Source organism: Muntiacus reevesi, chromosome 4 (assembly GCF_963930625.1).
Source record: "Muntiacus reevesi chromosome 4, mMunRee1.1, whole genome shotgun sequence".
Taxonomy (NCBI): Eukaryota; Metazoa; Chordata; class Mammalia; order Artiodactyla; family Cervidae; genus Muntiacus; species Muntiacus reevesi.
In genome coordinates, this window is record NC_089252.1 from 47,144,592 (window position 1) to 47,164,433 (window position 19,842).

The 19,842-nt window shown below is 52.7% G+C and overlaps 1 protein-coding gene across 2 annotated transcripts in view; it reads right to left on the reverse strand.

Moving 5' to 3' along the window:
• Positions 1 to 19,842, reverse strand: part of MYO5B (myosin VB) — a 338,715-nt gene that overhangs the window by 23,979 nt on the left and 294,894 nt on the right. For both annotated transcript variants that reach the window (XR_010662907.1, XM_065932686.1), the window contains exons 26-30: positions 18,044 to 18,184; positions 14,075 to 14,140; positions 12,157 to 12,399; positions 11,213 to 11,313; positions 1,224 to 1,422 (exon numbers count right to left, since the gene is read on the reverse strand). Coding sequence is in view for 1 of the 2 variants with exons in the window: in XM_065932686.1 (XP_065788758.1) it covers positions 1,224 to 1,422; positions 11,213 to 11,313; positions 12,157 to 12,399; positions 14,075 to 14,140; positions 18,044 to 18,184 (750 nt within the window). In the remaining variant the exon portion in view is untranslated. The remainder of the gene's footprint in view (positions 1 to 1,223; positions 1,423 to 11,212; positions 11,314 to 12,156; positions 12,400 to 14,074; positions 14,141 to 18,043; positions 18,185 to 19,842) is intronic.

Sequence of the window (19,842 nt, forward strand, 5' to 3'; positions counted from 1 at the left end):
TCCATCTAGATGGCAGTCTCCTCCCTACTCGGGCCGCCTGGCATCCTGCTTGAGCCACAGTCCTCTAGGCCTTGCCTCCTCTGGTTGACACAGCAACCCCCAGCAGACCCTCAGCCTCAGGTGGATGGGCGGTGCCCTGGGGAGGGACGATTGGTGAAGGCACGAGAGTGCCTTGGAGCAGCCTCCGATGGACAAGCCCGCAGGCCAGCGAGGTTACCTGGGGCCCAGAAGCAAAACAGGTCCTTGGCTGGGGCCCCTCAGGGGCTGCCAGACTCCTGGCAGCCACGGCCCCAGGGGGGAATCAGTCCCTGGGACCCGGCATTGCATTAATGTCACCCTGTCCCAGCAAGGAGCTCCGTGACCATTACGGACCCTGTGCCGCCACAGCGATGGGACTGTGGAGCCTCGGAAGACATCGGGCTCCTCTCTCCTCCTCCTCTCTGCCCGTCAGCGTGGGCGACATCCCTTTTATGCCTCCTGCCTCATTTCTTCTGTAATACTTGTTATTCCCATGTGGAATCCGGTTTTTGGAAACACTGTCTTATTTCTTCTTTTTTTTTTTTTTTTTCTGTCTTGCTTCCCCCACCTGCCTGAGATTTCTCTGAGAACAGAGACTCATTTCTCTGGCCTCTGCCCCAGCTCATTCAATGACTGTCTGCCAGGACAGCCACCGACCACTCCCCCCACTGCCCCTCCGATCAAGAGGGGGGAGTCCGCCCGCACCACTCAGTCTGTCCAGAGCTGCCCTGGTCCACAGAATGTGGGGAAGTGACCCTGGGTCAGTTCTGGAACTAGATCTTAAGAGGCCTTCCCCTCATCCTCTTGGAAGTCAGCGGCCACATAAATGGCAGCGAGCAGACCCCGGGAGGGGAACCAAGGCCCCAGACCCGGGACTGGGGCTGCCTTGCGTCCTCCAGCCCTGTCCAACCACAGTGGAGCAGAGATGAGCTGCCCCCACCGAGCCCTGCCAGAATTCCTGACCTGCAGGACCTGCAAGCTCTTCCAGAAGGGCTGCTACATTTTCAGGAGGCTAGTTACATATTAACAGACAAACAAAACAGCTCTGCACTCTTGCTGATGGGAGAGTTCTAGACTCTCTCTGTTCCTGCCACAGGGCCAAAGACATGAACCTTGTCCATTTGGTGAAAGGTTCACTGCTGGTCCGTTTTGCTTCGAGAACGTGGCCTTCCCAGGGCTGGGCCTCATGTGGTGCGGGGACTCACCAGGTTCTCGTTGGTGAGCCGGGACATCTCCTGCTGGACGCCGAACTCCACCTGGGCCTCTGGGGAGAGCAGCAGGGTCTGGCAGAAGGTCTGCTGCTGCCTGTCCATCTCCTCCTTCAGGGCCTCCAGCTGGGTCTTGAGATTGTCGACCTCCTCCTCGTGCTCGCGGCTCTGGGTCTGCAGCTGGGCCTCTAGCAACCTGCACCCAGAGGAAGGAGGACAGATGACGGGGGGGCTGGAGTCTGCGCCCCCAGACAGGGGCCACAGAGTGACACGTGATGGGGGGGCAGCTGAGCAGGGACACAGTAGCAGCAGCAATTGCATGAGACCCACGGGGGACAGACATGGGGCTGGGGGTGGGAAGCAGGGCTGTGGGGCTGGGCAGGCAAGCAGGCCAGCCATCCTCTTGCAGGACAGGGAATCAAGGTCCAACACAGCGCCCCTGACCTCAGGCCTTTCTCGCCACCTCATCCCCTCATCCTTTGCTCTTGAGCACAGTCTGTCAGTCTGGGGTTGAGAGACTGTCTGAAGGTCAAGAGATCAGCAGAAATACATTTCTTAGAGCATCTTTCCAATAAAAGCACCCATATCTGCCCCGAAGTTCACAAGAATCTCCTTGCTAAGACAAAACTCTGGTAGACGGAACTAACTGTATTACTTGTATATCTCCCCTTTAGTAGGTTCTCTACAAGTTTGAGAAAGGCAAAATATTAGATCCCTTTTTATTTTTAATTTATTTTATTCTTTTTATTTATCTAACCACTATGACCGCCCCGCACCCACTTCACCTCTGGCCTTTTATACACATTTTCCCACAGTCCAAACAGAAGCTAAGACTAACTGCAAACGATCAGGGGCAGGTTTAAGATCCACCGTTGTCATGACAAGTGGCAAAAACACCTAGAAAAGATCTGGGGAAGGTTGGGGAGAAGTTTTAGGATACAGTCAGGGCAATTCTGGGAGACCCCCAATCCATCTGCAAGGTCAGAAATTAAGGAAGGCTCTGAAGCAGCATCCTTGTTAAGAGGTTAATTACTGATTTTGTGATTACGGTGCTATCTTCCCGGGCTTAATGATTAAAAGAAACTTTCATCAAATGCCTCCTGACTGGGGTCGTACTCTTCCTGGGATGCAGATAAAGATGGTGACCGGAAGCACCATGTGGTTCTGCTACTTCTGCTGTCAGTCTGGGAGGTGCTAAGGCCCCAAGGTGGGAGGGAGCAAGAGAAGGGAACGTCTTCACAGTAAAGTCCCAGGTGGACAAAGCTGTGTACTCGGTCAGCTCACAGCAGCACTGGGGGCGATGCGGGCCAGCTCAGCAAAGTGACACAAATGAAAGAAGGGATGACAGAGGGACAGCCAAGTGACTCACTCATCACCAAAGGAAAGCAATAATGAGGGTTTTGTGAAAAATAATTCGGCAATTAAGCCAGCACTTTTAGGGGACACATAATATTTAGATAACATCCAATCTTGGCTTACGATACACTGAAAGTAATCACCAGCAAGCTATAAATTTAATGAGAGAAATAAGACTGGAACACTCAGGTTCTAGGAACTCCACCCAAACAATCAGTTCCCACTTTGTGCTGTGAGTGAGCTTACTGCCAGGGTTCTGTGCAAGGTTCAAGGACCTCTGCCCCAGCCCCAGGCTGGCCACCTCATCTGGCAGGTGAGACCACTAAACCCGAGACAGGTCTGAGGACATGTCCCAGGGCAGGTCGGGCAGGTGTCCTGATGCATCATCGGGCTGTGCCTTTTTCGCTTGATTGGTAAATTCATTACATATCAAAGCACATCCAATTCCCACTCCCAATCCAAAATAAAGCAAACATCTAGATGGGGCAGGAATTTGATCTTACTCCAACATAGCCATTATAATACAAGCAGCTAGTATTTATTCTGTGCTTCCTCCACAGCAGGTGTGTGTACAGAGTGCTTCACCTGCATCTATTCCTGACAACGACCTGAGAAGGAAGGTCTGATTCGGATCCACATTCTACCAGCGAGAAAATGGAGCCAGATGTCACGTGGCTCACAGGAGGGGCCAAGTTCGAACCCGCAGTCAGGAGACACATGGCCGCGAGAGCCAGCCGACCTGAACTTTCTTTTGCCAATAAGACAGGCTCTTGGTGCTGTTCCAGGACCTCTGTGATGTCCTTGCCAGGCAGAACTCGGGAGATGGTGCTCAAGGACCTAGGCTCCCGGCCCAGCTCTGCCAGCATCAGGCCGAGGGCGCCGGCACGGCCTTCACACCACCTCGCTGAGCCGGTTTCCTCTTCTGGGGAACAAGCCTGAGGACCTCCTCCCCCTCTACTGCTGGCAGTCTCAGATGCGCGATGCTGTGCCAAAGTCCTGAGCAGCCACGTGCTGGCAGCAGACGTGGGACATGATGGTCAGCCTGTACTCCTTCTGTTGTTGTTCTGTAGCTAAGTCATGTCTGCCTCTTTGTGAACCCACGCTCTGCAGCACGCCAGGCCTCCCTGTCCCTCACCGTTTCCTGGAGTTTGCCCAAATTCATGTCCATTCAGTCGGTGATGCCATCCAACCATCTCATCCTGTCACCCCCTTCTCCTCCTGCCTTCAATCTTTCCCAGCATCAGGGTCTTTTCCATTGAGTCAGCTCTTTGCGTCAGGTAGCCAAAATATTGGAGCTTCAGCTTCAGCATCAGGCCTTCCAATGAATATTTAGGACTGATTTCCTGTAGGATTGACTGGTTTGATCTCCTTGCTGAAAGGAGACTCTCAAGGGACTCTCAAGAGTCTACTCCAACACCACAGTTCAAAAGCATCAATTCTTCAGCGCTCAGCTTTCTTTATGGTCCAACTCTCACATCCATACATGACTACTGGAAAAACCATAGCTTTGACTAACACAGACCTTTGTTGGCAAAGTGATGTCTCTGCTTATTACGCTGTCTAGGTTTGTCTAATCTCCTGTGCTAGGCTGCTCTCCCAGGGCTGATGGCCGAAGGGCCGGATTCAGACTCTGGTAGTACATGGAACCAGGTTCACATTCTGTATCTCCTGTGCAGGCAGCAAGTTCCTCACTCCCTGCAAACCCCAGTGTCGTCACCCCACAGGCACGAGGTCAGACATGCTGACTCCGCAGCACACTGGGGCCGGGTCGCTCAGCTCTCGTGAGCTCCAAGCAGTTACCACGATGGGGACCATCACATGGGCTGGAGGGCAGACTGCCCGGAGCTGGGCCAGCAGCACAGATGTAGCCAGGGCTCTGGGCTGATCTGCACGCAGGATGGTCAAAGTGGAGCACGGAAGCAGCGCAGACTCAGGAATCCCAGAATTAAATTTCCATCATTCTAAAGAGCTGAGAGCCTGCTCACCAGGTTAGCTAGCCCCGTCTGTTCCTTCACCCACAGAGCGAGGGAGCTGGGCCAGGCAGTTTTCAAGGTTCCAGTGAGCCATCAAGAGCTATCGTCTTGACGCAAACAAGCAGCCTCTGCACAAAGTGACAGACAGCGATGCAAGGGGCTTCCCTCTGACACTCCTCCCTGCCCTGTCCCCATGAGCTGTACCCTTGCATCCCTTCCAGCTGAAAAATAATCAAGCACAGACACGAGCAGGCACAACAGCAGACACAGGAAGAAAGACCACACGTTTGACCTGGCAACTTGCTTTAGGCCTTGGTAGGCCAAGCCGAGCTCTCCGTCTTCATTCAAGTAGCCCCAATCCTCAGTCTTGCTAGAAATAAAGGACAGAAAACAGGGCGTCCAGTGTAGATGGGGGAGAAAGAGGGGATGGGGGGCAGCAGAGGGCTGGGAAAGGGAAACAAGGGCAGCCAGGCTTGGAAAGGCAGGAGGGAAGGTTCCAGAACGCCCAGTCCCCCTCCTACCCCTCCCATCACCAGCATCTGGGCGCCTGCAAACATCATTTCCCTCCAGTCTCCCAGCTTCCGGTCACTGTCCTGAGAGTGGGTTCCCACACCCTCCTGTGGGGCCTCTGACTGCCCCAGGCCAGAAGGCGCGCTGCTGAAGGCAGAGCAAGAGGGTGAGCTTGTTCTGATGATTCTGTGAACTGCAGCAGCACGGGCTGGGTGGAGGCGTTTACCTGGGCTCCCTCATCGCCCTCCCTCTACCAGAATGACCAGGAAAAGCAAGCGCGAGTCAGGGGGGCCAGGCAACAGGACAGGGAGGAGAGGACCCATGCAGGGTAGACGGTGCAGGCGATGAGCATGAGCTGACTGTACGGGCGGGGGTGGTGGCCTCCCGGGTGTCAGATCCACGGAGCCACAGGCCCACAGCCGCAGGGACCCCTGGCTCCGCGAGGACAGGGGAGGAGACGGCCTATCCTGCCTGTGTGTCCGCGTGTGCCCCCTTCCTGTCACTTCTCAAGGGCACAAAAGTACTAACTCATCTCAACTCCTGCCCTCCCTGCAGTCTGGCATCAAGAAACAACTAACAGCAACTTTGCAACTGGCATCGTGAGTAGTGAACTTTCTCCCCTTGACCTTGGGACCGGACTGCATCGCTCCTGTTTACTCAGCTGGAAAAGCAGGAGGGCAGTGCCTTTGATTTTCTAGCTCTTTTGTGTTCTCCATGTGCCCTGCGCTTGCCCAGTGCTGGTCGGGCAGCTCCGAGAAGGGAGGCACATGTCACAGACTCCCCCAGCATGGACTCCCCAGCCTTGCCCAGTCCAGGGCACGCACGAGACCCTTGAAGGCCAGCAGGACTGGGTGGTGGGCAGCAGGCAGAGCCCTGCTGTTCCCATCCAACTTCGGCCCCTCTGTCCCTGCTCCCAGGGGCCTCTGCTCCTGTGGGCTGGACCCCAGCACCCTGGCAGGAAGCGGGAGCTGTGTCCACTCTGCTTGTGGTCAAGACCAGCAACCTAACTCTCCGGAGATGACAGTCGTTTCCAGAGCATTTCTGGCCATGGTCGGCCACCGGATGCCCCGTCGGTCAGAATGGGTGTGAGGTCTCGGGTGGGGGGTGCAGCTACCTGTCACATCTCCCCCGCACCCCCCAGCTCCTCCTCCTGAGGAAGGGCCCAGCCCCGGCAGGGCTCACATAGGCCGCCTCCCAGGCACAGCTGGTCACACCCAGCACAGGCCCGACTCTGCAGTGTCCAGAACGAGCCGAGGGAGCGCTAGTGACGGGCGGGCTCCGTGGCCTCTGCTTCCTGCCCACACTTGCCTCCGGCCAGCTGGGTGTGTGCCCTGGGACCTCCCCGAGTCAGGGCCCCAGCACCTCTCCCGGGCCTGGCTTCCCCAGATCGCACCAGCTCCCCGCCCCTCCCCAGCTGACACGTGTGTCCTACTCCCCCTGCACATCCACACGTGGCCTGGGCTGTGTGAGGGGGCAGCTGGCAGCCTAGGCCGTCCCCTTCTCAGGTGTGAACACTGAACGTGGGCCTTTGGGTGACTGCCGTGTTAGGGGCGTTAACCCAGGGCGGGTCATTGGCAGGAACTCCAGGCACAGCAGCGGCCGGTATGGGGTCGGGCCCAGAGGTGGGCGCAGCGTTTGTTTCTGAAGGGGCCCCCGGGGATCCCTGACGATCTGGTCTCCACATGGGCAGACACACCAAGGGGGAGGCTGCCTGCCTGGCACCAGCCCCGGGCTGCAACCCAAGGTCTCCTGACTTTGCTCTCTGCTGCTTTCCCGGCTGGGTCCTGCAGGCCCTGAGGAGGGGCTGCCGGGCCTCGGAGGGCCCCTGCACCCCTGCAGCTCCCAGGAGACCCCCTCTCGGGGAGGGGGGCACATGTGCTGCTGAGCCCTGCAGTGAGGAAGGTCGCATCCCTCATTCTTGTAACACTCCAGGCATGGGGCACAAAGATTGGAGTAGAGAATCATGCGGCCTAGCCATCCCACAGAGCTCTGGAAGTCAGGCATGACCAGCTCCAGGCCCATCTTTTGTTCCCCAAGACGGGGTCTCCCTCCCCTCCTTCCACACCGCTAGGCGGGGGCAGGTGACAGGCTGGGGAGAGAGGGCCACCTGGGGGCTTAAGAAGAAAAACCCCAAACAAGCTCACAGGAATTTACTTCTTAAATGTTATAAGCCCTTGATGTCACTTAATTTCAACCTATATATTCTTGGTGCTGGGCAAGACTGAAGGCAGGAGGAGAAGGGGACGACAGAGGGTGAGATGGTTGGATGGCATCATTGACGCGATGGACATAAGTTTGAGTAAACTCCAGGAGTTGGGGATGGACAGGGAGGCCTGGTGTGCTGCAGTCCATGGGGTCGCAAAGAGTCGGACACGACTGAGCGACTGAACTGAACTGATATTCATGGAGAACGTCCTGTGTATGTCTCACTGTGCTGAGCCTTGTTCCCAAAGAGGCCACAGACACACACAAGAGTAAGGAGCAGGCAGAGTCCCCGAACAAGGAGGCGGCAAGACAAGGCACCTGCCCTCGGCTAACAAGCTCTGACCTGGGCTAGCCACCCACACGCCTGAGCTTGTGTCTTCAGGTGTAAAGTCAGAGTGCCTAGCTGAGTTATCTGGGAAGTTTCTTCCGGATCTATAATTACACAACCTAAAACTGTGACGCCGTGCACCAGGAAAGGCCTGGGATAATATGACTTTGCATCTGTGGGGACTGTGAAAACCAGGACCCAACCACCAGCCCTTGGTCCAGTGTAAAGAGCCTGCCGTCCTGTGGACAGAACAGGCGAGGTTCCCGCCAGCTCGGAGACAGTCAGGGTCCCAATTTTACAAAGACCGCTGTGTGCTCCCTCATTAGTTCCCACCCAGACTTTCTACCCCACTGCCCAGGAGCTTCTGGGACCTCTGAGAACGGGAGATGGCTCCCCCAACACCAGGAATGAGAGGGGTGTTGAGACCACGGACAGGCCTGGCCGTGCAGCAGGGAACAGCTTGTGGACAGGTATGGTTATGCCGTGGAATCACAGCAAACTGTGCTGATGGCTCAGGGCCAAGGGCATTTGGGGAACGTTAGGGAAAAAGCTGAGAACTTCTAAGCAAGAGCAACCGAGCTGGGTCTGTGAGACGAGCTGAGCAGAATCAAGTTCCCCTTCTTCACCCTGCCCAGCAGGAGAGCCGCTGGGGCTCCAGGCCAAAGGAACCCTAACTCCAAGGTCCCCCACCCCAAGGCGGCTGTGCAAACCGCTCCCTGGTGGGATAAGGTCTCCACTCTCCTGCATAGGCCCCTTAGGGGGTGAGTAACACCCCCCGCCCGCCAGCTGCCCAAGCCTGGGTGGCAACAGCAAAGCTGCTCTCATGCCCAGGCCTCCAGTCATTTCCCGGCAACTGCTGGGTGGAGGGGCCTGTGAGGAGGCTTTCTGGGACCTGAGGAAGGGTCCAAGAATGCACCCTAAGTCCACCGCCTTGGCGAGGTGTGGGTGGAAGTGGCTAGCAACTAAAGGAACCAGTTCCTGGAGCCAGGCCTGAGCCCTGACCACACCACTGCCCCCGGCAGCTCTGCGAACCCCCTGGTTCATGCCCAGAGGCGAGGCTGGCCTCAGAGCAGCAGGAAGCTCTGTCTCCCAGCCCTCTGACCCATCTCTCCCTGCTGGACTTGGCTCCAGACAGCTCTGAAAAGACAGTCTCTCCAAACAGCAGCCTGTCTGTGGCCGCCCATCTCTGGGGCATGGACCAGCTGTCTCTTTACTCTAGTTCTGCCACTTATAAAATGCTGGTAACGATGCTGGCTTTCTCTGAGTTCCCCAGATGTGAAAATGAGACAGCATTCGGAGACAGACGTGCTATGCCTATTCCTGTGGCTATTCTCAAAGCAGGTCCTCAACACTGGCTTTTCGACCTATATTTGAGGACAAAAGACACAGTTGCAAAGATCAGAAAACTAACTCTATAGACTATGAAAGTTAGCAGGTCAAAAAGTTCTGAACCTGGGGACCAGGGCTCTTAGAGGGGCTGTGATCAGGTTGGGGGTGTGTGCGTGTGTCTACACTCTCTCTAGAAACCTAAGAAAAATTCAGTGTTATGAGTGTAAGTTTTTCTAGGGAGAGGATAGATTTTCCAACCACACCAACTCCAAAACTGTCCCCGCATAATACAATTTATATTTAAGCCAGAACACTCTCCGTCACAGGAAAATGGTAGGAGACCGAAAGCAACTGTCTTCAAAGCACCTTTGCTGGAAAGGATGCCCTTGCTGGCTGGGCTCCAGCAATCACATCCCAATCCTCCTGCCCTGCCCGCCTGCCTACTGCTGTCCTCCGGGACTGCTGGGATTCACGGAGCCAGAAGACTGGCAAACCTACTGATGTCACTTCCAGGCACTTGGAGAACCGGTTCCTCTGGCTTCCCCTCCTGGAGGCAGCAGCTCCTTCCTGTACTTAACTCGGCTTCACAGGCTATTAGTTCCCTATTGTACCCTGGACTTGCTGGGTATGGAATTATTTTAAGATATAAGAAAAGCTATTTTTATTTTATCACCATCATTATCGTTGCTGCCAAGGAAGACGAATCCAGGGTATTAAGCATGCCCTGGGAAAACCTTGACTTGGGACTGGATCTCGGACAAACCATCTGGATGAATAAAAAGGGAGATCAGAAAGATATTCCCACTCCCCCGTCAAGACCAAGCTCCCTGTTTTCTTCTTTTTTTAAATGTCATCTGTGCTCCTTTTTCTCATTCATCTCATTTCTTATCTTCACCCAAGATAATTTAAAATGACTAAATCTTGACTGCGGTTTTGGCATGCAGAAATTCACTTTTGTTTTCTTCTTTCCTTCCTTTTATGGAAAAGAATTATGACTCTCTTGAAATAAATGGTTTCCTCCTGGGGGCCTGAGAAAATACCTTCACCTTCTTATCACCTATGCAGTCAGCTGGAAGCAGCCGAGCCTGGGTGTCAGGACTTTCGCCTTCCACCCTGACTCAGCTACGGGCCTGTTGTGTGACCTGAGCTGTTCAGCTTCCTCTTGGGCGGAAAGAGGAGTTGGATGAGAAGATGGGGAATCAAAGCCCTGGGCAGTCCTCAAGTCATTCAGTGATCTTCCTACCAATGGGTTCACCATGCACTCCCAGGGCCCCCTGCTGACAACTTCTGCTTCCTGCAATTTTGACTAAATGCTTAATGACTGATCAACATTCAGGGAGAGACAAAGGTGGCCAGGGAAAAGGGCCAGTTCCAACTTTACACAAGTGCCCAGGAAGCAGAAGGAGGCGCAGCTACTAACAGTGGCTGCACCGACACTGTGCTGACTGCGTGCTCTCACGGGTAGGAATCACTCGGAGAGCTACGCACGGACAAGCTCGCCTAATCCCAGTCACCCTGTGCGGCAGGCTGCTGCGACTGTCCCCAGGTCAGACGAGGAACCAGAGCGCTGTCACTCAAGAGCTGGTGAGCGGACGGATCCCCGTGCACGCTCTCACGCACTCGGGTGTGCTACCATGAGGGCCCTGCTCCATCCTGCGTCCTCTGCCTCTCTCGGTCACTCTCCTTTGCCTTAATCCCGGGTAGCTCATCCTTGAGGGGGAACCAGAGGTGATCAGTTCACTGAAGTCCTGGGAAATCTCATTTTAGCCAGCCCGGCAGTGGTCAGAGTCTCCCATCCAACCTCTGCAGGGCCTGGTGTGGGTTCCATGTCTTAACTGACAGGGCACGGGGCCCACCGTTGCGTCTGTTCACCAGGCGGGCTGGTGAAGATGGCAGGAGGGGAGCGAGCAGCTGCGGCAGGCTCCCTGCTACTACTCAGGCGGACTCACTTGATGCCTGTTCCCGTTTCTACAAGAGAAGTCACTCCCGGTCAGGCCTCTCTCTGCTCCTGTCAAGTCTCCCTGGGGAGCTCCCTTCCCCAGGGCTTCTCAGAGGATCTGGGTTCTAGATGCTCCAGGGGTGTTCACTGGAGTCTTGCTGATGCTAACAGCAGGCCACTTCAGCGCATGGGACTCACCGACTCTGCTCCTCCCCACTTATCTCCTATAATAACCGATATTGAGCACGCGGGCAGTGCCTGCGGAGTGGCCTCAAGTGCCAGGCTGGGCAGGGCCCTGCCCGGTCATCGCCTCCGCCAGGCACAGTCACTGCAAGATGGGGCTTACCTGTTAGTCTGGCAGACCCCGTGATAGGCCTCGATGGCATCCTCCTGATCCACGTGCTTCTCGCTGTTCGGCCAGCTGGTTCGGGCATTGATGTTTGGCTCCTAGGAGATCCCCGATTAAGAAAGAACGAACTCTGGTTATACGAACAACTGTCATGAAATGATGTCATACACAGAGGTGGAAAAAAATGAGCCTTTGGGAAAAGATGAAGGCCCAGGAAGACTTCAGATAACAGGAGTTAATCCCTGGCAGGAATGGGATTTTAGAATCACGTGGGGAGAGGCAGGGAGCAATAAGGCCTGGCTGTGAAAGACAGCGAGCGCAGAGAAGGGGGGCTGGTACGATGGGGTGGAGAGAGGCAAGGTGTCCCTGGAGGAGAAAGCTCCCTGAATGCAGAGGACACAGCTGAAGTCTCAGTGTGGCATCCCTCACAAATAGTGCTGCCCACACACCTGTCCCATCACACCACCCTAGGCCCACGCCCAGAGCAGTCCAGGGGGCCCCTGACCCCTCCCTTCCCACTCCTCAATCTGTGCAGGAGACAGAAACGTTAAGAACAAATGCTGCACTTGACTTGTTACCCTGGGAGGCTAAGAGAGAGAGGAAAGACTTCCTCCACCTGGGAAACAAAGTAAGTAACAAAGGACAAGACCTAAGATGAAAAAGCAAGCCAAAGGGGAGCTGCTCAGACCACGGCCCAGGTACACTCTGATTCTATGCCTTGCTCCTTCTGAACATGAGCCTATCAAGTAAGTTCAGAAGATTCTAGAAGCTTCCAGCAAAGTCTCTTGTGAAGTCATGCTGGGAGGACAGCAGGTACCTCGCTCTACTTTTAGGGGTGACTCTAGAGCAAAAGACTCTGGTCTTGTAGGTTGAAGACCTTCCCAGGTGAAGACACCTAAGAAAAGCAGCTCTCCCACACCAGCCCACGGGCCCCTCCTCACCGAGCCCTTGCCCGCAAGGCGGCGCTGGTCGGCGCTCACGATCTGGGTCCGCAGGATGAGAACCTCCTCCTTGCGCACCTCCAGCTCCTCGTTGGCCAGCCGGAGCTGGTTCAGCAGTAGGCTGTAGCTGTCAGGGGTGCCGGCGGCGGCAGGGCTGTGCTCCGAGGCTTGGTCGGCCACGGCTTTCCTCAGCTCGTTCAGCTCATTCTTCAGCTTCTTGTTCTCCGACTCCAGCTCCTGCCTCTGGAAGGCGGCCCAGAGTGACACCCTCGTCACTGCCTGGGGTCAGGGCACCCTCCCCAGGAGGGCTTCCTCCTCCACCACCTTCCTTCATCACCTGCCTCGCCCACCTAGGAAGCTAAGAGCAACCTTCCCATTTTAATGACGGGCCACAGAGAGGTTCTGACTATGTCAGCAACAGGTCAGAGTCAGGACTTGAACCCACAATCCCAAGTTATTGGTGCTAAGGATCCAACACGATACCCCTACCAGGGTTGCATTCCTCTCAGTGATTCAGCAGGGTTCATATTTCTAGGTGTATCCAGCTACAAAATCTTTCCTTGTGAAAGCACTGGGTTAAAGTTTCCACATGTTGTTAACACAGGACTTCCTGGAACCCTAATATGTTAATGTACTTTTTGACTTTATAAAAGGGATTATAAAATGCTGGATATCCTAACCCTGGTGGCTCAGTGGTAAAGAATCTGCCTGCGATGCAGGAGACCTGAGTTTGATCCCTGGACCTGGAAGATCCCGTGGAGAAGGAAACGGCAATCCACTCCAGTATTCTTGTCTGGGAAATCCAATGGACAGAGGAGCCAGGTGGGCTACAGTCCATGGGGATCATGAGAGTCAGACACGATTTAGCGACTAAACCGCAACATCCTAAATTTATTTGTCTAGAGAGGCCTCTCTGCCCATCTTCTAAGGAGCATCATATGGACTATTGTTGGAGAACAGACCAAGAACACTGTTTTGGCCATACAGAAAGCCACCAACTGCCAGTGCTGGCAGAGAAAAAAATTACCTACGTACAGAGTTAACAATACCATTGAAACTCAGTTATGGAATGTATTTAAAATTTCAAGGCAAAATATTTAACTTTCTGTTTAAGATGAAGTCAGGCAATTTAAAGTCTGATGATTTTATATAAATTGCTGACAGGGCCCTGGAATACATGGAATTCAAAGATTCCCAGAGAAAACCAAGAACATGGGTAAGTGGGCATTGGTTGCACACTTGTTACAGAGCCATAGGATCACAGAGCTGAGACGTGACTGGGTAAAACCCCTTTCCTTAATGAATGAGGAAACTGAGGGTGGAGCAGAGAACGTGAGTTCAGAGGCTGGTACAGGGTCCTTCCCACCACTCTACCACCCTCGTGGGCATTTTTGTGTTAACTCTCAGTAGTTCGTACCAGAACTGAATTTAATTGAAAGGCACCTAATTGGTGTCCACAGAGAACTGGAGAATTGTTTGGTATGGAAAACTGGCAAATTTTGGGCCGGGGGTGTTGTATAGAGGGAACAATTTCCTATGAGCATATATAGTTTCATGGAGAATGTCTGTTAGTCACTCAGTCGTGTCTGACTCTTTGCAACCCTGCCAGTCTCCTCTTATCCATGGGATTTTCTCCAGGCAAGAATACTGGAGTGGTAGCCATTCCCTTCTCCAGGGGATCTTCCTGACCCGGGGACAGAAACCAGGGCTCCTGCATGGCAGGCAGATTCTTTGCCATCTGAGGCACCATACAAATTTTCCTTCATTTGGAAGATGAAGAAACAAATGCAGGAAGAGGAAAATGTGCGCTGACGGTTCCATAGAGCGGACGGGAGCTCAGGACTGGGTTTGCTGCTGCCAGTGTCATCTCGGACCTCTGCAGGGGGAGCTAAAGAAGCTTGTCTTCCAAGAATCTTACCTTCAGACTGTTGTAGGCTAGATCTGCATCCTGGTCCAAATCTGAGTCATTGCTTGGTTGTTCCGCCTGTGTGGGTAAAGAAGCAGAGAGATGAGCATGGGTCACAGGGTGGCTGTTCCCCGGGAGAACCTCCCTCCATGGTCAGGAGGGGCTTTATCCTTGCTCATGAACTCAGCACCCTCACCCTCCATGTGTCCACCTCCTTTCTGCCTCCAAAGTGCAGCTCCCTACCTTAGGCCACCATGGAGCTCTCCATAAATAACCCCTCCCTGCCTGCCCACATCCCCTACATAACTTCATTCACATGATCTTCATGAGCACTTACAGGTTGAATACAAATCATACTGTTATGGGTTGAACCATGTCCCCTAAAAAGATACACTGAAGCCCTAACCCCTGGTACCCGTGAATGTCACCCCATTTGGAAACAGGCCCTTGCAGATGTGAGCAGGTCAAGAGGAGGTCATTAGGACGGTCCCTAGTTGGACATGACTGGGGTCCTTATAAGGAGAGGAAAGATACCCACACAGGAAAGAGTACCACATGACCTGAGGATGGAGGCAGAGACTGGAGTCATCTCCTAAGAGCCCTTAGGATAGCACAGCCTTGCTGACCACTGAATTTTTGACTTCTGGTCTCAGAGCCAAGAGGGAATCAACCCATGTTGTTTTCAGCCATCTAGTTTGTGGTACTTTGTTTCAGCAGCCCTACAAAACTAACACCATCAGACCTGTGTGCTTACTAAGAAGGTTAACATAATTCTGTACTTATTATGAGGTTGACGAGCTCCTCTTTGGTTTTTTGGGGGGATATGTGTGCACATGAACCGTCTGTTTTCCCAACGAAGTTACTCTGAGCACCTTGTGGAGAAGTCTGCTTCCTCCAGGTCCTTATAAGAACCTCCAACAGGCAGTGGGCCAGCTGGCCTATTACAGAGCACCGTGGATGTGGTCTGACATCACAACTTCACCCCTGGGGTTGTCGATGACAATCACAGGAATACTCGCCCATTGGGACTCAGCTGAGCCAATGACTCCTGGAATTGTCTGGCAGCTCTTGGACTTGACTTGTCCACTGAGAAGGGATAGACAAACCTCTATAAAGGGTTAACTGCTTGGGGTGATCTCAAGTAGTGGGTGATGGCCCATGAACGAGAGAGGTTTAGGGTGTTTAAACCTGACAGCATTTAATCAGATTATACATAGTGCTGGCAGCCTGAAGTCCAGCTGTCAATAGATGAGGTGTGTTCCAGGCTGAGAGGCAGGGGCTGCATCTGAGCCCCTCCTGCAGCCCCTTTGAGGTCAAGGACAGTGACACTGGCCCCACGGTTTCCAGCCTGTGACCTGGGAAAGCAGCTCTCCAGGGTCCCAGCCTCTGCTTCGTCTCCCAGCATCCCCAGGGATGGGGCTGTGACCACTCAGGGTCAGTTTGTGACTTGCTGCCCTGGGGAAAGGCCTGGGCTGGTGTCCATTACAGCAGGGGTTTCCCCCACATTGACAGCATTAGGTTCTTGGAAAACGGAGATCATCTATGCAAAACCTGAAGCACTGCATTAAGGTGGATTAGCAGTTATGTTTCTAAGCGGACCGCCCACTGGAAAACCCCTGGTAGCCAGGCCGGAGGAGAGGGAGCAGGGGGGATGGGAAGTCAGACACACCGACTGGCTGTCCGAGAGGGTCCCCACCAAGGCAGGCTCAGTCACACCCACGCTGATAAGACTCCCTACTGTCTTCCCCGTCATTCCACATCCAGAGCCTGGCCTCTCTCTGGAGCTGAGCCCGGGGCCATACTGCTCCAAAATAAAGACCCAGGTGGCTCAGAATTCCTCCTGGGACCAAGGGCAGACCCCAGAACACACTCTCAGAAAGTTCAGTTTCAGGGTTTCTGCAGAGAGATCCCATACTCTCCCCTCCCCACTTCTGCCTTCCTTACTGAATTCTGGCAGAAACAAGGCCATTCTTCTTAAGCAGAGATCCTCCATGCACATTCCAGGGCTCTGAGCCAAACCTGCAGGTCTGACTCTTGCTCAGTGATTATTTTTTTAAGGAGAGATATACTCTTTTTGAGCCTACCTGCTGGCTCAGAAGGTAGAGTCTGCCTGCAATGCAGGAGATCAAGTTGGATCCCTGGGTTGGGAAGATCTCCTGGAGAAGGGAATGGCCACCCTCTCCAGTATTCTTGCGTGGGAAAGTCCATGGGCAGAGAAGCCTGGGTGGTTACAGTCCATGGGTTGCAAAGAGTCCTTGCCTGGAAGATTTCATGGACAGAGGAACCTGGGTGGTTACAGTCCATGGGGTTGCAGAGTCAGACACGACTGAGCAACTAAACCGCCACCACCACCATACCCGCTTTATCTGGTGTCAACACAAGCAGAAGTCTGAAAGCCAAGATTCTGAAGTTATTTGGCATTCCTGGGATGGGGAGCCTGCAGAGTGAGTCTGCAGGGGCAGCCGAGCGGCCAGGAACTTCCAGGTCAGGCCTGGTGTGATGTCTGTGAGCTTTTCATCTGTTTGATTTGTGCTCACCTGTCAGGGCAGCTTCTCTCCTAATTGAATGAGTCATTTATAAACCTAATCCTTTCACTCCCCATTCTGCATCTAATCCACCTAAGAGATTTAAATCCATCAGCAAGATTTACCTCCCCACTTACTGCCCAGGAAAAAGCCCAGGAATTTACCAGTAACTCAGGTCAGCATCCGTGTCACACTTGATAGAAAGGAGGTCGGGTGTCACACAAGGAGACGGAGTGTGGGGGTAGGATGGGTGGGGCTGAGGATGCAGGGAGGGGTCAAGCCCCACAATGGACAATTGGGGCCTGAGAACAGACCCAAGACCTTCCACAGACCCGCCAAGAGGTCAGCTAATGATGTGAGCCTTGTCCAGAATGGCCTCGAATCCCATCAGAAGTGGTCCTTACAGCAAGTGGTGCTTACCTCTGCATTACTGCTAACGGCAGTGGACTCTCTCTATCCCTACAGCACCAACCTGTCTGTACTCAACCTGGCACTTATTAAAAATACTACCAATGGTATTTTTTATTTTTCATCGGTGTTATATCTGGTCCCCCTGAACTAGATTACACATCCCTCGAATTTACAATCTAGTCAATCTGTGAATTTCTCTTTTGTTTGAATTTCCCTCATTTAATAAACATTCAACACGTATAATGAGTCCAACACCAGCACAACGCTGAGTGCTGCATAGGTGTCCAGTGGGTCCATAGACGGAGCCATACATCTGCAGACACTAAGGTTTCAAGAAATATCTTTTGAAGACCCAAGATGCAGATGATAACTTAGATTGAGACGAAGGTACAGTCCTAGGAAAGAAGGGTGACTGCAAACTGGCTCTGCCCCTGACCCAATGGGGTTAAACTCAAGCCAACACCAGATTCCAGGTACAAAAGGCCATCAATTTTCTCTGAGATTTGACTTTTGCCTGCACAGTCGACCTTTGAACCACCTGGGTTTGTACTGCATGAGTCCACTTAATTTTGCATGTTTTTCAATGGTAAATTCTACAGCAGGACACAATCTGCGATTGGTTGACTCCTCAGATGTAGAACCACGGCTGACTATAATCACAAGTGAATTTTCAACTGTGCAGAGGGTTGGGCGCCTCTAACACGAGTTGTTCAAGGGTCACCTGTATTTATACTCTAATCACACCCTGGTTCTCTTTGCAAGGGGGTGACAATGATACAGGCTCCCCGCTGGCTTCACCAGCGGAAATTCTCTGCCCTGGGGTTACTGGGGAAGCGGTAACCTGTCCAACCAGGGTGATGTGGGCACTGGCAGAGAAGACTCAATAGGTCACCAACACGAGATGAAGCGCTTCCCTGACACCCAGGCCCAGCACGACCCTGCAGGATCACGCCCGGCCCATGTGCCCCGGCAGGAGTGAGCAGGGTCATTTTGAAGCCAGCACCCTGGGAGCATGGCCCCGCGGGCTCGCAGCCCCTTCACGCACCGGGACCCTCTTGCCATCCTGCTGTTCTTTCTTCTCCAGCTGCACCTGCAGCTTCTTCCGCTCCTGCTCCAGCTCTCGCACCCTCTTCTGCAGCTTCAGGAAGACAGTCATGTCCATGGCCGCCTTCTCCAGGCCAATTTCCTTCAGGGAAGACAGGAAACAGGAAGAGAGGTTTTAATAGCACGGATGCCTTAGGGAACACACGGCACCCTCTTGTCAGCTGTCTGTCCTCCGTCTCCCTCCCAGACATCACCAATCCAGACTTCTGAGACAAAGCCAGTACCATCCATGTGGCATTCTCATATGGGATAACATCTGCGTCTCAGTCGCCTGTATTGTTCCCGTGTGAGACACTAAGATGACTGATCATACACTCGGGGAACAGATGGATAAAGACGCAGCCACTTTATTTGGAAGTTAAAAGAGCGCATTTCTAGAGAATGGTCTCGAACCAGAGACACTAAAACCCAGGATGTAACACATCCTGATGAAGGATCAGTGTGGTTGCTAATGACTATAAATGGGCTCTCAAACGCCATGCGACTGCACCTCGAAACAAAACCAACACTTGTCCTGCCAGGCAACCACTTATCCAACAGGCTCCACACCACCCATTCCCAGTAGGTTTCTTCCTTAAGATTCATGCCTGGGTTTGTCCTCAAGAGTTTGTCAAATGTGGGGGTGACAAATGCAGATATCTACACAAGCATATCCACATGGATTTTTAAAAGGGGGAGGGAATGGAAACATGTATACCTATGACTGAGTCCCTTGGCTGTTAAGCTGAAACTATCAGAACACTGTTTGTTAATCGGCTATACTCCAATACAAAATGAAAAGTTTTTTTAGAAAGTATATGTGTGTACATATAGGACAGCAAAATTTGGTTCATCTAGCACTTAGTGAATGTTTCGTGCTTAGCCAGCACTGGGTTCATTGCTCGGCCAGTCCCAAGACCTAGCCTCAGCTTCCTTAAAGAACATAAATCCACTGATGCAAGTGCTTATGTCTGCATGTAAACTTCTCACACATAGAAACACCTGGGTAGTGCATCTGGCGTTCAGGCTGACCAAAGCCTCCAAAAAAGGAGGAGACTGCAAAGCGAAATGAAGAGTCTTAAGCCAGCGAATGAAGAGTCTTAAGCCAGCATCTTCCATCAACTGATTATTGTCTAGCTATCTATCAGACAAGCTTCATACAGGCAGGGACCTCCTCTGGGTCAGTCCCTACTGTTTCTCTAGCACCTGGCAGCAGTGTCTGGCACAAGGATGTCTCAAAGTACATTTTTGTTTATTTGTTTTTCATTTGTCACATTTGTTTTTATCTCTTCCACATCTATCTCCACATGCTACATAAGGTTTTACATGCTTGTCATTTTCTGCTTTTCAAATGTCAGAGAAAAAATCGTGTGTCTACGTACCTTTGGTAAAATTACACACAGACTATAAAGACCATTGAGTGACTCTACGAGGCCACTACTGACAAAGAAAGTCATTCTGCTAATATCTGTAGTTTTAAATATTTGTTGTTGTCCTCTGAATTTTATCCAGCTGCTTAGTCAGGAAGGAAAATTTTCTTGTGTATCTATTGATATGACTATATGCACTGCGGCAGTAAGTGGGGATGCTAATTTACATCTGTTTTAATGACTTAGCTCCTCCAGCTATTTCACCTCTTTGCAGTAGGTTCCTCAGTTTTGCAAGAGGTATCAGGGATCTTTCTTTATGTAGAGTGGGAACAATAACTTATTGCCTTGCACAGTAAATATCAACTCCAGAGAGTTGATAAGAGAGTCAATA